Raw genomic sequence first — 15,712 nt, 5'->3', positions numbered from 1 at the left:
TTTTTTACAGTAGCCCAAACTGGACAAACTAAACATCTTTGAGTTTTTATGAGAACTGAAGGCTACCACAGGTTCTCTTTCATGTTTGGAAGTGGAGAGTGAGGTGAATGAGTGTTCAGCTGCAACATGCAACTTCACCACTAGAGGTCACTTAATCCTACACACTGAACCTTTAAACTAATGCAGCCTTAATGCAGCTATATACAATAGTTTTATACTAACAATGGATTGTGTTACAACTTGCGTATGAGAGAGGTCCCTCATAGATGAAGTGGTGTGACTCTGAATCTGTTGGCTCATTGTTTTTGGTTTGGTGGCCTCAACTTTAAGCAGACAGATTTGTCTTTAGCTAAAAAGCTATAAAAACAGACTGTACTCTACCTGCTTGGCACCAAACAGACGACAGACAAATCAAGAGTCAACCTGGAGAATTTAACATTACTTTGAATTAGCCCGGTCTCACCAAATAGCGAATGAATATTACACCATGAAGCCAGGTTCCTGCAGTAATATCACATTTTATCACTCTGCATTTCTTGCTTTTCTCATATCATTCCACATCACATCATTCAACCCTTTCTGTCCCTATTCAAGACGTCTTAAATCAGATGCATGGGTGATAAATTTTACACCAAAAGCTTAAAATGCATGAATATGACATGTAATTTGCTGGTTGAGGGTAAAACAGAACTAAAAGGCTTTGGGGTTTAATATTGAACTCTTCAGTTGGAGCCAGAAAGTTTGTTATATCATTTTAAGACTAACTACTGGCTGTTGCACAGAGAATTTAATCTCACAGAGCAAACTGCCTGATGCTGAAAATATGATTATTACAATTTTAGTGATAAAGGCTCTAATTTACATAATTTATTTCTTTATCTTGGAGATATGAGGAATTATCTCTGTAATGAATGTTTCATCTGATCTTGTCGCATTCAAGATATTATCAATAGAAGCCTGCATACTTTCAATTTCCTCACACTTACATTTTAAAAACTATATCATCTGACACATCAGAGTTTAAAGGAAAGCTCTGGCTGTAGGACTTCTTCATAACCTTCATGGATTTAACAAATTGGGAGATGTAATAATGTATCATGGATTTTACCACAATATAAATTGCCTGTTGAGGCTACAATAGAGAAAACAGAGACTCTCCCTGCAGCTAATCAGCGTGAATACTAAAATGTGGCGTCAGTAACATTTTGGAACATGTGACAGTGAAGAATAGAGGGAATAGAGGTACACAGTCATGTTTGTGCAAGCAAAATAAAGTGTGACAAAACAAGATGAGGTGTATTGAACTGTGCGTTAATGCAATTTGACTCAGTCGATCAAGTATTCTCACAATGTTATTAATATTTAGTTGGGCTTCCATTCATTGAAATCATACCCAGGGAGATCTTGAAAAGCTACAATTTATCATCCTTTATACACACACACGCACACACACACAGACATTCACAGACACACACAGTGCAGTGCTCCCCTTCCTGAGGGTGTGTGAGAGCAATTTAATGTTAACAAACGATAACAGTAACCAAAGGCAGGTTCTACTCATGTTTGTTTTTTTAATCTCAGCAAATATTAGCCTCTATAAACTAATTATCCTCACAGCGGCAGAAGCTCTGAATTATTCAGAAATGTTCCTGTGAATTTAAGCACTTACGGAGGGAAAAGGGAAACTGTAATTTAGGAAGTGGAAGTCAGAAATTGTCGGGGTGGAAACTCTTAATTATAGGTCGCAGCTCTTCACAGGTCCGTGTGTTTTGGTTCCAACCAGGCTGAAGTGAAACCCACTGGGATCTTTCCCTCAGAGGATGAAATATGATCATGTTCATACAGTCCTCTGGAGATTTTCAATATTTCAGCTCATGTTAAACTCTCCAAACAAGAAAAAAAAAAACACAGAGCCGAGAATTTCATTAGACAAAAACATGCAGCTGCTTCAGTGACAGTGAACTGGAGACACGTTGCTTCCGGAAGTAAATGTGACTGTTCCTCCGTAGAATCAAATAACAGCCACTGTCCACAAACGTGCTCTTTCATTTACTGTCAGTGGAGACAAACATTCAGGGGGACGCTCTGTTGGTTTTGCTGTTTTTAGCTCTGGGAGAAAGACGTGTTCACTGTCACATATGTGCACTGATCAAAGTTCACCTGGAGGAACGCTGCCTTCACTGGATGTCGGAAATACGGTTTCTACAACTGAAGATATACGATTATGCTGCTGTGAAAGTCGAGCACCCATTCTGCCAAAAACTGTGGGCCTCATAACACAAAGGTTGTCAACAACTCAAGTTAATTATACTCTATTGGGAATATATATAAACAGAATTAGACTAATTTTCAGATATAAATGTGTTTAAAGTAGATTGGAGTAAGTAAAGCATCCAAATCCACATTGTTGCTTTTGATTATTCAGGTACAAAAATACAAAATAAAGTAAAACTGGGTAGATTTTATATATATACACTGCTTTTCACACACATTCATACAGCACTTCTATATAAAGTTTTTTCATATTAAATATGTAATTTTTCTTGCCTGAGGACACTTGGTCATGCAAATTGTAGTCGGCCTTCCACCGACCTTCTGGTCCGTGGTCGTCCCGCTCTTCCTCCTGAGCCACAGTGAAGTGCAGGACTGAACAATCCTCTTAATTTAGATGCTAAATCATGTCAGTTTCAGACAGAGCTGAGACACTTCTCTTTTCTCTGTTGGATTATTCAGCTCTTTACAACCTTCAGCAAAAAAAAAAAACATTATGATTTTCAAAACTCAGCAAATCTCTGAAAGAAACACAATCTTTCTTTTATCCTGACTCTTACTCTTCACACATCTGCAGCAAGAAAACACAAGTGGTAAATATAAATTCCCATGTCATGATGCAGTCGTGTGTGTGTGTGTGTGGTTTTGAGGTGAAAATACAACAAAAGAGAACAAACACAGTATCTCGGTAATGAAACTAGTAAATAAGCATATTTACAAGCCCGGCAAACCCACAGAGGTGATTCCAATTACTGAGGCTTATTAAACTCCCACTCAAGTTGAAGTTCTGCTGGAAGCCAATGATGTGACTAATCTCTGTGTCTAATAACAATGATAAAGGTGTCATCTCCTCAGACTGACGCCACTGAGCCACATAGTGAAGTCACTCGTCAGTGTGGGCGTACTCAAGCTTTGGTTAGAAAAAACAAAATTGACAAAGCAAGAAAAAACAAAGAAAGAGGAGACGGAAAAGAAAGGTTTTGATCAATTGCCCCTTGTTGCTTCTGCAAGTGCGACTATAGCAACCAGCTGAGCAGGAGTCGAACTGGAAGACTGTGAAGTTAAGTCATTAAAACTCGACCATGCACCGGCTCTGCACTTTGTCATGACCTTTTCCACTACAGACGTGTTAACATGACGCGTCTCAAGAAAAAACAAGTTTTCTTCATGACATTTATGACGCCTGCATGGGGGGGGGGGGGGGGGGAACTATTGATTAGCAATTATTGATTCGCACCTAATTAGATAAATAGACCAAACAGGAGGCCAAGCAGCAGGCCAAACATTTGCCGATTCCTGTGAAGATGTGTTAAGTATGTGTTGCCTTGCTCCGGTTAACATCAATATAGAATTTAAATAGGTTTGAATCTTGGACTTTCGCTGGATGAAGCAAGACATGTTCTGGATAATCTACTTCACCCACCAGTCCCTCCTATGACTCACTTCTGAACGAACTTCAAGTGATAGTTCACTAAAAAAATGAAAATTCACTCATTATCTACTCACCACTATGCCGATGGAGGGATGAAGTGTTTGAGTCCACAAAACACTTTTGGAGTTTCTTGCAAGGACATGTGAGTATTGCGAGAACTGGCGATAGCTGCAGTAACTAGGAGAAGGATATCAGAGGACATTTAGACTAAACACATGGTGTAAATGACGCCATTTCATGTCGAATTTGAATATCGGGGTATACGGACACTTGCACGACACCACAGGAGCAGTATGGAGGCATGTTATGTGTTTTTTCTGTAGTTATTTCTACGTTTGAAGAAGTCGTCACCATTTACTTCAATTGAATTGGATTTGGCTGCAATGCTGTTAACCCCTGAGACTCCAAAAGTGTTTTTGGGTGAACTATCCCTTTAACAGCTTGAATTTTTTTAATTCAAAATAAAACATTTTTGTATGTGTCATTATTTCCTTCACAGATGAACCGCTATAATTGAGATCCTATCAGAGTACGTGTGGATATGTAGGAGTTCCTCGGGGGCACGTGAAGGCAACAGTGAACCTTATTTATTTCCCACCATGCGCCGGGGCTGCCTCAGTGAACTCATCCCGCCAGCAGAGCGCGTCCCTGCGCCTCGCACAGAAAGTGGGGGAGTCCTCCTTCCACCGCACAAAACCCACTCCCCGTGAAACTGAGAGAAGGAAAAGCCCCGGTGCTGCTGCTGCTGCTCCTGCTCCTGCTGCTGTGTGTTCTCTGATTGTTACCCTGTCAGAAAGCTCATGCGCCGGGATCTTGTTCTTCCTCCTCCAGCGCGGACAGGACTCTCCCAGGATGCTGTGGAACAAACCTCGGAGCGGCTCCAAAGTGGCAGCGGGCTGCTTGGTCCTCCTCTCCGCATGTAAGTGCTCACTTTACTTTCTAATCCTCGCGTCGGGAGCCTCGGAAGCAGCTGCGAGGGACGAACACTTCAGTCCTGTCCGCGTGTGTGTGTGTTTGCACGAGACGCGCAGATTTCTCTCCCCCCTTTTTTCTCCAGAAACAGGGAAGACGAGCTTTGAGAGAGAGGAAGAGGAGGAGGAAGAAGAAGAAGTGAGGAGCCATGATCCGCCTCAACTTCCTGAGGAGTTGAAAGGCGATCGGCACGAACCATGTGGCTTAATGTCGACAAACCACTGGAAGTTTTACGCACAGGATTTAGTGACAGGGACGCGTGGGAAAGACCCAGATCTTTGCAATGGAGGCGTTTTTCTCTCCAAAATGGTTCTTTCTTTCTCTCTCTCTCTCTCTTTCTCTCTCCCTCCTTCCTCCGCTCGCGTCAAAGCAGCTGCTGCTTCCTGACACATCGACGCTGCGCCGGTGGGAGTCAAGTCGAAGCCCCGAGGATGAATGCGCCTCGGGCTGCAGCTCCTGTAAAGCTCCTCCACCGAGTCTCCCTGCTCTCTGTCGGGCTGCTCCTGCACGTTCAGCTGCACAAAGTTACGTGATCCATGAGGGATTGATTCCTCTTCTTGCTGCCATTAAGGGTGACGAGGCAAACCCACAGTCTCAGCAGCCACGTGAAAGAGTGTTCATGCACTTTTAGCAGAGATTTGCACTCAGATTTGTGGATAAATTAGATTTTTTTACATTCCAAACTTTGACTCAAAGTGAATCAACATGTCAAATATTCCAGGTGCTTTTAATTCCAGCATGTGGAAACCACCCATCCCTGCATGCAGAGATTCATCTGTCAGAATTAAGCACAAAAACGTGCACACTGTATGTCCATGCATGTGTTTCTGCAAACAGAATACAGTCAGTGCTGTGTCCTATCCATTCTGTGCCGTGCAGCTCTCAGTGCGTGGCTGCAGCTGTGCAGGAAATTGCACTGAGTGACCAATCTAGCATTGAACCATTGTACCACATGGATGCCCACCCGAACAGAATGAGATAAATGCTGAGTGCAGGAGAGCCTGCCTGCTTTGTTGGGGCTGGAAATTGTCACAGTGTAGGAGTGCAATATATATTCAGAAAAAAGAAAAATATGTGAGGATCTGCAGGAATCCCAGTGCTGCCTGAAAGTGTAATATCTGTTCGGCTAAATGAAACCGGAAGTGAATGTCAATGCTGCAAGGAATTTCTGCAAACACATTAAATTTTTGATTGGATATAACCAATCATTTCTCAACCTCCTCCTAATTTATGTTTTTTGCCTTCATCTCCTGCATGTGAATATTTTTTTAGCTTTTTCTCGAATTCACGTCTCTTATTTAACTTTCAACATGTTTAGTATCATTCAGCATCACCTGTCACTGTTAATTCTGTATTCCATTTTAAAAAACTGCATCATTTCTCTTTTTATTCCGTCTTTAATAACTAGATATGGGTGAAATGTTGCCTTTAAGCTTAAGCATAAAGTAAGAATGGCATTTCAAGATTGTGGATATGTTAGATATGTTGTTGTGTGTAGTGCACGAGGAGTTACGAGGAGCCACGGTCACTGCTGCAACCCACCATGTTTTATGTGCACAAGCCAAAGCTGTGTTTGTGTGTTTGGCACCAAGTCAAGCTCGTTTAGTCGGGCATCAGACTCTGACAAGGCTTCTTGTCCGCTCCGCCTGGATGTAATATTCATGCGCCCTAACATCAAGGCACCGCCGAGGTATGGAGAGTGTCCAGTAGTGTGGCATTAGGCTGCCACCGCTGCTGTTTTTCAATGATGTCGTCCGTGAGGCTTCAGCAGACTGTCATTTCCGATGTGCAGTGGAGCGCCGTGCACGGCTCGCTGTGGCCCAGTTGGGATGAGGGGCAGCACCTCGCAGGTTTGAGGCTGCAGCGCTCCCGTCCACACAGGCTGCATTTCAATGGTGCCACATGTGAAAGCTCCACAAGGTCTACTTTTAAAGGCGGATATGTGGTTCACAAATGTAGTTTGTCTGAAAACAGTCTGTTTGTTTGCTTTTATTATATAAAAGAGATTTGCATTTGTTGTTGTTGGGGACTGTTTGTCTATGTGCTTGAGCTCTAATACAGATAATGTCATTTCAGATTATTTAAATTACAGCATTAATGCAGTAAATTAATCTTAAGATCAACAGGACGCTGCACAGACCAAGTGTCAGTAGTGTATAAGTATAAGTTAAAAAACCTGTTGGTATCAAGAGGGAGCTCCAGCCAGACGCTCAAACTAAGTGAGGAGTTGCCGGTTTGGGATGTAAGTGGCTGCCGGCAGTGCTTGAGTGGGAATAAAAAGTTTAGATTTAATATGACACAAAGCCATATGAAGCCTGAGCCTTGTGGATGCCGAACAGTTTGCAGAGCAGCTTTCACAAATACACACAAGTGCATTATTACAACTGTATGTGCAGCAGAAACTGTGCCATCTGTGCCAGTCCTTTGAGGAGCTTCTTTTATCATAATAGCGTTTGCTGCCTGTGTTCTCACAGTGTGATATTTCTTCCCCCCCATTAAAAGACCTTTAGTTTTTCAATTTTCTAAGTTCAAAATGTTTTACGACTCTATTCCTTGAACACACGGCGGGGAATAAAACTGAGAGGGGTCTTAACAGAAAGAAGTGGAGCGCTTGATACGTTTTTCAGATCAGTCCCACTCTGAGCCGTCACATTTTCACGGGAATTGAACCCTGTCGCCAGACAAGATTGTTCAAATAGAACAATTCTGCAGAACCTCAGAACACTGTCAATGTGTGTTTTTCGTCCAATGTCTGCGTTTTTGAAGTCTTTCTTGCACAGCATTGTTAAAGTTAGATATGTGGTCAGAATAAAGATTTGTGCCTGATTGCAAATGCTCCTCTAGTGCGCTGAAGTTGGAATCAAGTGTCAACCCATCATGATGCTCATTGGTTTGCGAGCTGCCGCTTTCAGTCTTGAGTTTGGCGTCATCCAGCATCATCTTGGTTTTTCTGAGACCATAATTAACCATATTTGGTGGAGTGGGGGGGTGGAGCCTGACCGAGCGCTTAAAGGTGTGACTTGCACCCATTGGACCGTACTAGCTGCCAATCACAAGCCCCAAAGCTTAAAGCTATTGAAGACGACCTTAAACTTGTGCCCATACGTAATTCTGACCTCAGCAGTATCCTCTCTGCTGCACTACATGTAGGACGAAGTGCTTCCTGCATTGGCACTGAACACGTAAAGGTGCAGAATAATCCCATATGAACATAATACCTAGATATACTGGGCTCTTCACGCACCTACCATCAGTCAGCACTGGGTGTGTGCTGAAGTGAATGAGCACTCTCCAAAAAATAAAATCACCGCCTGTGGATTTCAGTAGAATATTCACGTACCTTTCATCTGTGGTTTTGATTTGCGCCATGTCTCGCTGTCTTCACCAGCCACTCTACGTCATTTAGTTTCACAGTTAGTGTTCTTGTGTGAACTCGAGTGCTGGGAGCGGCTGTCACTGTTTTTTTTTGAAGGGGGTTTGTTAAGAGCTGGATCCAGGTTGAAAGGCCCTCAGCTTGGGGGTGGATGTGGTCTCAGAGGTGGTTTCTGGATGGCAGCCCGGCCACGAATATCAGCGTTGAGCAGCGATCACACAATTTCATGTTTTATTGTCTTTGCCAGATTAAATAAATCGTGTTTTTCAGGAGCGCTGCCGAAGTAGTCTGGCCTTCAGCCTCTTTGGAAGCCTTCAGTTGTCACATTTTGCCTTTAATATTCCACATAGACGTGGTAATTATCAGAGCTCTTTTAAATCTCACCCTGACTGCTAATTAGCATTCAAGTTGATATAATGCACCTGCACAGCCGTCTTTGATAATGTGGTTTTGTAACTTCAAAGTACTTTAATGTAGTGTCTCCATTTCCCCTTCTCCCTCTGCAAGGTTCTATAAGAGGAGTTATTTAGAAAGAAGAACAGCTGTCGAGTATGTACTTGATATACATATATTCACTGTTGCCAGATTCTCGAGTTTCTGCAGAGATGCCCTAAAGCTGTTTTCAGACATGTCCTGAGGAGGAAATCCGGAGATTTGGGTTCGGACTTTCTCTGCAGTTTCGCACATTTGAACAATGCAGCGGGAGATTCTCTGCTCAGACACGTTCACAACAGCAACACGTAATCTGCAGGATTCAGGTGAGGGGTGGTGCAGCAGGCAGAGGCAGGAAGTAACGTATTCATTCCGCTGCAGCGCTCACGTGATATTGCTTACGGCGCATCGACACAAGCGTCAGGTCTCATCACAACAAACTCTCGGCATTTTCATCTTTTCTATTTTCATGTCTGTCGTGTGTTAGAAGCGTCATCAACCCCCTCTCTCCCACGCATGTGCGCTTACATCGACTTTATGCAGACTTTCTACTGGGGGGGGGGGGGTCAGGTGGAAAAAGTCCTCAGAAACTCTGGAGGCTGTCACACGGACATTTGCGTTCACACATACAACTCTTGTGGAGAATCTACGCAGTTCTTGCACTAAAGCAGCTTAAGATGCACTCATACCAACCTGATTCCCCTCAGCTTTTCATTCTCTCATCTAATTGCATCAGACATCTGCTTTTATGTCAATAACGTTGTGTATTGAGCGGCTTGTTGAAAAGGATTCAACCAAATCAGAGCTTTCAGCGCGGAGACCTCCAGACAAATCCAAGCCAGCAAGTTCCCGTCGCTGCCACTCGATTTGAAAACATTCTCGGAAACAACAGACTTGATTATGCAGGTTGAGGAAGCGATGCGCTGCGATGGAGCTGCTCCCATCAGCCCTCATGACATTATGTGTGTATGAGAGTCCCCGACACCCCCCCACCCCACCGCCTCTCCCTCTCCGGGGCGAGCCATGAAAACGTAGCAGAATGCATTGTGAACGTATTCCTGTAGGAAGCTTCATTTCGTGCCAAATGTTGCATTTTTAATACTGACATAAAAACCCGGGATGCTGGATAACGGTGTAGTCGCCCCGCTCGCTCCACGGAGGTCATGATTTGATGGATCGGACTTTATGTATGTGAACTTTACGTGGCCATTAGGATTCAAGGACACTCGATAATAGACCACATAATAATTCGGTTCGGCTGGATTTTTTTTTTTGTTCCTGCCTGAGGAAAAGTTGGCAGTGTCAATGCAAATTACTGTTATCTTTCCCTCATTGTACAATTTAAGTGTCTTTATTTGCTCTTTTAGCAGCAAGTACAGGTTTTTACTCTCTTTAGGAGCCATATGTTGTGGAAGACAGTTGGCTGAGAGTTGGTTTATAGAGACAGTTTATAAATCAGTGCCACCAACTTGCCATTAAAAATATGTAATAGATGTTTTAAAAAGTTTTTTTTACAGTTCTTTTTTTTAAAGGTAGTTTTAGTTAAAGGTCCCCTCACTCAGACATACAAGTTTTGCTTGACTAAGACCAACTGATTTATATGATAAGACTCTGTGTCTGTGTTTATATGTTTGCTGATATGAAAACTTTAATAATTAAAATCTTGTTCTGTCTGCATGTGTCTCGCATAACTTAAGAACCTTTCATCTTATTACCTTCGCAAGTGTCAGATGTGTTGTTAAGCACCAAAGGAAGTGAAATGCAGAACCTTGAATATCTTTTACAGTTTCAGAAAGAAAAGCTGCAACCAGCATCACCAAACAGCCGATTCCACACAGGCAGGTTTAGAAGAGATACTGCACTAGTTTCCATATTTTGTAATTTTATATGTTTGGTTCTTTATGTGTTTTCTTTTTATTCATAGTTATGGATAATAAAGTTTATGGTTAAACTGTAAAATATCAAGCCTCAATTACATGTCATTCTCAGGAAGGTTTGATAACATGAAGAATCATTGCCAAATATCTTTTAATATTGGTTGAGATATCGGTATCAGAATTTTTTTGGGGGTATCTTTCACAAACCATATCAATCAGGTCCTTTAATTATCAATAATAAGATATTTTTTCATATGAATAATATTTAAGTGTTAATGAAAAATAAAATATCTGCCTCAAATCTAGATGGGCTTACCTATTGTTGCAGAAACGTTTCTCTATGGTTTATTATTTCAAAGGGCTCAAGTCGAGGATCATCTGCAGCCCCTTCTTGTTTCCCCCCATATCGTATATTACTTTCTCTTATTGGAGGCACACTCTCAGAAATCCTCATCACAAAAACACTCTATTAACTATAAAGTGCAGTGAAGTGTGTCGGCTCGCAGCAACAAACAAAAGATGCTTTTAATGCCAGGCAACACAGAAAAAAATGGAGATCTGATCTTTCTCCCTTTTGAAAAGCCTGTGCATCGTTGAGTGAAGTTGAAGACCTGAGGTGTAATCACTGCCTTTTCATCTGGGTGTTTTTCTGCTCTTTAAAAGACTCTCTCTCTCTCTCTCTCTCTCTCTCTCTCTCTCTCTCTCTCTCTCTCTCTCTCTCTCTCTCTCTCTCTGTGAGGAACGTGCGAAAACAATGTTTTCTCCGGCTTGGCTGGAAGACTTGGACTGTTTTTGAAAACAGCGCTCGCATCCATTGTTGTTTTCTGGTGCTTTCATGACTGAAATAATTAGGTTCATTACTCTGCACTGAACTGGTGGCATTACTCCAGGCTTTACACACAGCTGTGTTTTGAACTTAACTTGGCTCTTTGAATAATTTAAGAGGAGGCTTCCTTCGCAATAGATGGAGTTAATCTCCTGACCAAATTTCTTCAGATTGGGTCATGAAAGCAAAGTCACAGAGGTTGTATCTATCTTGTGAAAAACAGTATTTACACACAACCATATTGGACTTTTTTTTTTTGCATGTTACTTGTTTATTAGATTTTGCTCGACGGCAGCACTTTCATCTTGCTTGTTCCTGGAAAACAAATCTGCTGCTTTCAGGTTTTAATGGCCGCAACAGCAAAGACAGGAGAGGGAATTTAACTCTTTCTCGGTTGTATCACCTAATTAAAGTCAGGTTTAAAGCTGACTGATGCTGCAGTGTGGGCGGCCTGATTCAATAGAAAACCTCTGTATAAATTCATTCTCAGCGACGCTGCTGTTTTGGGATGTATTGATTTGAAATCCTGGGAATCTTTCGGTGCAGATTTTCTTGCCTCGGAATCGATGGCAATGCAATTGGATGGACGCTCTCAGCGCTCTAATTACAAACTCTGCTCTCAGAGGTTCCAACTTACACTCAGCGCGAAGGAATTAAGCTCTGAGTTATTATATTTCATATTTTGTAATAAATTAGAAGATAAATCAGGTTGTTTTCTCTCCGCTGTGCACGGCAGCTTTGCAGTTATGGAGGTCACCCCGCCTGAGGTAAATAAAGAAGGTTTATGGTTTGAGTTAAAAGGATTAATTTCTGTTTCTGTTCTTGCAGTTCATTTCAACCTGGCGTCTGGCGGCTCAGAAAAAGGCCCACAGGTAAGTGATTCTTCATTTCCTGTGTGCAAATGAGTCTTAAGCCTTGTGCTTCTGCTCATCTCTCGATAATTAATGTTAATCGTTCACTTCCTGTTCCCCCGAATCAAAGCCTTAATTACCTCAACAACTCAACAGCCATGTTTTCTTATGTTGGTCGATTATCAGGCACCAGATCAGACGTTTAATTTTCTCTGCCACGCAAAATCCATTTTTTGCTCCTCTAAAAGTGCGAGACGATTTTCTCTCTCGCTGTTGCATTTTTATAAGTCTGCAGTTGCTGCTCGATAAATAATTAACATGTTGAGTTGCTCCACTTCTTATTGGTGTGAGGAGATGTTGACAGTAAGCCTCCTGGCAGAGGTGCTTAGCATCACAGAAATGGGGAAATTACTGTCTTGCTTTTTACTGATGTCAGCTGATTCCTTTCCTACAGAGAGAAGTTTCCCCGTTTTTCGCTTTGTTGCTTTTTTAATTTAGCTCAGATTTTTTAAAAACCACATTTGTCAGTAATCAACAAAGAATGAAGAAATAACATCCTTTAACAACTGGTCGTCACTTAGATTAAAATTGTGAGAAGCAAACAAAGACACCTGCTTCTAACTCTGAAAAAAAAAAAGGTTTTAAAATGGTTTTAAATTAAGCTTCTTCAGTTAATTGTGCTGCATTATCAACATGCCTTCAGAAGGATCCTCAGTCGGAGCTCTAATCGCACAAAAACACACTTTTTTTTTTTGTGTGTTGAAGAATGATAAAAGACAGCTGCCTGTCAGAATGATAAAGCAGAGATTTAAATGGCATCCATTCAGGAGAAGAAACCCATTAGTGGAGTGGGGGGGGAAAAGGAAGCATTTTCCCGAACAGAGGAAACATAATTATGAATAAAAGTCAAGTCTAATGTGGTGGAAAAGAAATCCATGAGCAACTGGTTTATGGAGTTCAGTTTGTCTACACTGTTCTAATACACAGACATGTCTGCAGGAAGCATCAGATGTTGTCATGCGGGACTGTGATGGGAGGATGTTTCTCAGCCCGAGTAGTTTTACACTGTACATCAGACACGTGTTGTTTTCAGTAATATTTGTCGTCGGATTTTTCGCTACAACTTTCCTGTAAAAGTACACACACACACACACTTTTATTTTTTTCGATCTCCTGAGCTGGAGAACAACATTAACAAATTAGAAAGGAATACAAATTTCTGGGTCAGGGAAGTGCTCCAGTTTAGTTACGGGAAAGTCACTGAATCCTTTGTAACACATGCTTATAAATGAGTGGACTCTAAAGTAAACACACGTGATTTATAATTTCTAAAATAGACCAGTGGCTGGATGATAGTAATTAATTTCTGCTCTTTCCACCGAGGGTTATTGACTTTCTAGCAAAGTTTCAGGCTGTGGGCACTTTGTCAGTGTAGCTTAAAACTGTTAAAGTGGAGAGGTTGGAATATTTATAAGCTCGTATACAAACCAATACATATCTAAGTGTCCAGATAGTGTGTGTTTGAGTTGGACATTCCATATACTATATATATATATATATATATATATATATATACGCCTCTCAAGTTCATGTAAAAAATATATTTTCCAGACAAGTTTTAATTGCACAACGGCCTTGACTCTGATCTTAAACCCCATCAAACTCGACTGATATTTATCTCAGCTATGCAGAGAAGAACAGATTGTTTGATGCCATCGCAGCAACAAATGCTTTAATTTCATGTTAAAGATCATGATATTTTTAATGGTTTTATTTACAACATACCTGTTGTCGGTCTTAAAATTTGATCGCTATCCATTTTCCAAAAGCACTGGTTTGATTTTTTTCAGTCAATATTTCATATCTTTTAGGCAAGAATGAAAATGAAAATTAAGTCGTAGGAGGAAAACTTTCTCGTCACAATTTTGCAGAACCTTTGTGTTCTGCAAAATACTACAATTTACTGTAAAATAGCAATTAATTTTAGCAGGTGCATATAAAGTGCGAATCCATTAGCATCCTAAAAATGTTCCTGATAGTTTCCCAAGGTGTTAATGGACCCAAGACATTATTGACGGCCGCTTTGGAATTGTCAACAATGTAAACTGCATTGTTCGGTGCGTGTGTTGCATTTAATGGAGCCCAACCACCCATACAGGCTTTTAAACCACTGCTCCATCAGAGCTTGGTTCATGTGAACCCAGTGGTCAGTGGAGATGATCTGACTTCTGGGCCCATCCCATCGTGATTCAAATCTGGCTAAACCTGCAGGGGCTCCTGGTGTGTGTGTGTGTGTGTGTGTGTGTGTGTGTGTGTGTGTGTGTGTGTGTGTGTGTGTGTGTGTGTGTGTGTGTGTGTGTGTGTGTGTGTGTGTGTGTGTGTGTGTGTGTGTGTGTGTGTGTGTGTGTGTGTGTGTGTGTGTGTGTGTGTGGTGACGCCAAGTGTGAAACTTACGACAACAGATTTATATGATTGATGATACATTTCACTGTGATGGTGCGAACCCCCATGGAGGGAAATATTTGAAAAGATGCATCCTCTGCTTTTATTGCACATAACCCAACTAAGAGGCATATGATTTGTAAAGTGTAACATGGCAGCAGCTGTAAACATCCCAGTCTTGTTCTCAGTAGTTGTCTTTGAACACAGCCTGTGGTTTGCATGTGGAGCGGCAGATTTACCTCCCGGCTTTGAAGAGCGCCTGGAGCCTCTGATGACTGGCATCGGTTTGAACTTGGTATGACTTGGAGATGTTGACGAGGGGCGAGCATAGGTAGCGAGATAATCTGCCGCTCCCGGGCTCCATAAACAGCTTAAACAACAAGTGTAGTACAAGTTTGCTAATGTAAGCAGACGAGCCTTGATCTTGCGCACCCAGAGGACTCCGCACAGTGAGGGGATGTATGCATGCAGTTCACAATGCGAGGAATTATTCACCGAGTTCTTCCAAGAATTCTGCACAGCCCACGAATAACTTGAACTTTTGAATGTCGGAGTCAATACGGTACTTTTCAATTCTTCTGAAAAGAGCCTGACCGGCTACCTACAGCATCGAGCTCCTTTGTCCTCTTCGTGTGTGTGAGCCTTCACCTCTTTGTGAACTGCACTCAGTCTCGAGTGCAGTTCACTCGCTGACATAACGACCAATCATGAAGGAATAAAAGCTGCTGTCTTCCCTAACACAATCGATTTACCTCCTTATGTCTGATTGGACAATTACATCTTCTCTGTTATTATTTCTAAGTTTTAATGCTCGCTGTCACACATTTTTTCTTTGCAAAGATTTGTGTTTTACATCTGTCTGTGCAGCCGAGGTGGATTTCACCACACACAAAAGGAGCTGTGCTTATTCTCCAGAATCTCAGGCCTCTGGCAGACGCTACAAGAAAACCAAACTTTAGAGGAGAAGTGTGATTCTTTTGCCTGAGATTAAAAAAGCTGAATGAACGCTGCCAACGTGCAGTTGTTTGAGCGTTCTGCAAATGGACAAAAAGTGTGATTACCAACAGCTTGCCAGGCGCAGCTGTCAGAATTATCAAACCACTTCAAGCTTGACGTTTCCTTTTGTTCAATATGTCGTGAAGAAATTGTTGTTAAGTGGATCCGTGGAAATTCAAGACGAGGTCTGGAAGATCAAGAAAAGCTTTCAGATAAAAGTGAGCATCATCGGGGGGGAAA

The 15,712-nt window shown here is 41.8% G+C and overlaps 1 protein-coding gene across 4 annotated transcripts in view; it reads left to right on the top strand.

Moving 5' to 3' along the window:
* Window positions 1-4,341: 4,341 nt before the first annotated feature.
* Window positions 4,342-15,712, top strand: part of b3glcta (beta 3-glucosyltransferase a) — a 61,205-nt gene continuing 49,834 nt past the window's right edge. For 3 of the 4 annotated variants that reach the window (XR_004615862.1, XR_004615861.1, XM_034604656.1), the window contains exons 1-2: window positions 4,343-4,622; window positions 12,012-12,055. Coding sequence is in view for 2 of the 4 variants with exons in the window: in XM_034604656.1 (XP_034460547.1) it covers window positions 4,556-4,622; window positions 12,012-12,055 (111 nt within the window). In the remaining 2 variants the exon portion in view is untranslated. Of the gene's footprint in view, window positions 4,623-12,011; window positions 12,056-15,712 lie in introns of all 4 variants that reach the window. The other variant, XM_034604657.1, reaches the window with a different exon arrangement.

This window comes from Hippoglossus hippoglossus, chromosome 13 (assembly GCF_009819705.1).
Source record: "Hippoglossus hippoglossus isolate fHipHip1 chromosome 13, fHipHip1.pri, whole genome shotgun sequence".
Lineage (NCBI taxonomy): Eukaryota > Metazoa > Chordata > Actinopteri > Pleuronectiformes > Pleuronectidae > Hippoglossus > Hippoglossus hippoglossus.
The sequence above is the reverse complement of the archived record's forward strand: the minus strand, read 5'-3'. Positions and strand labels throughout refer to the sequence as shown.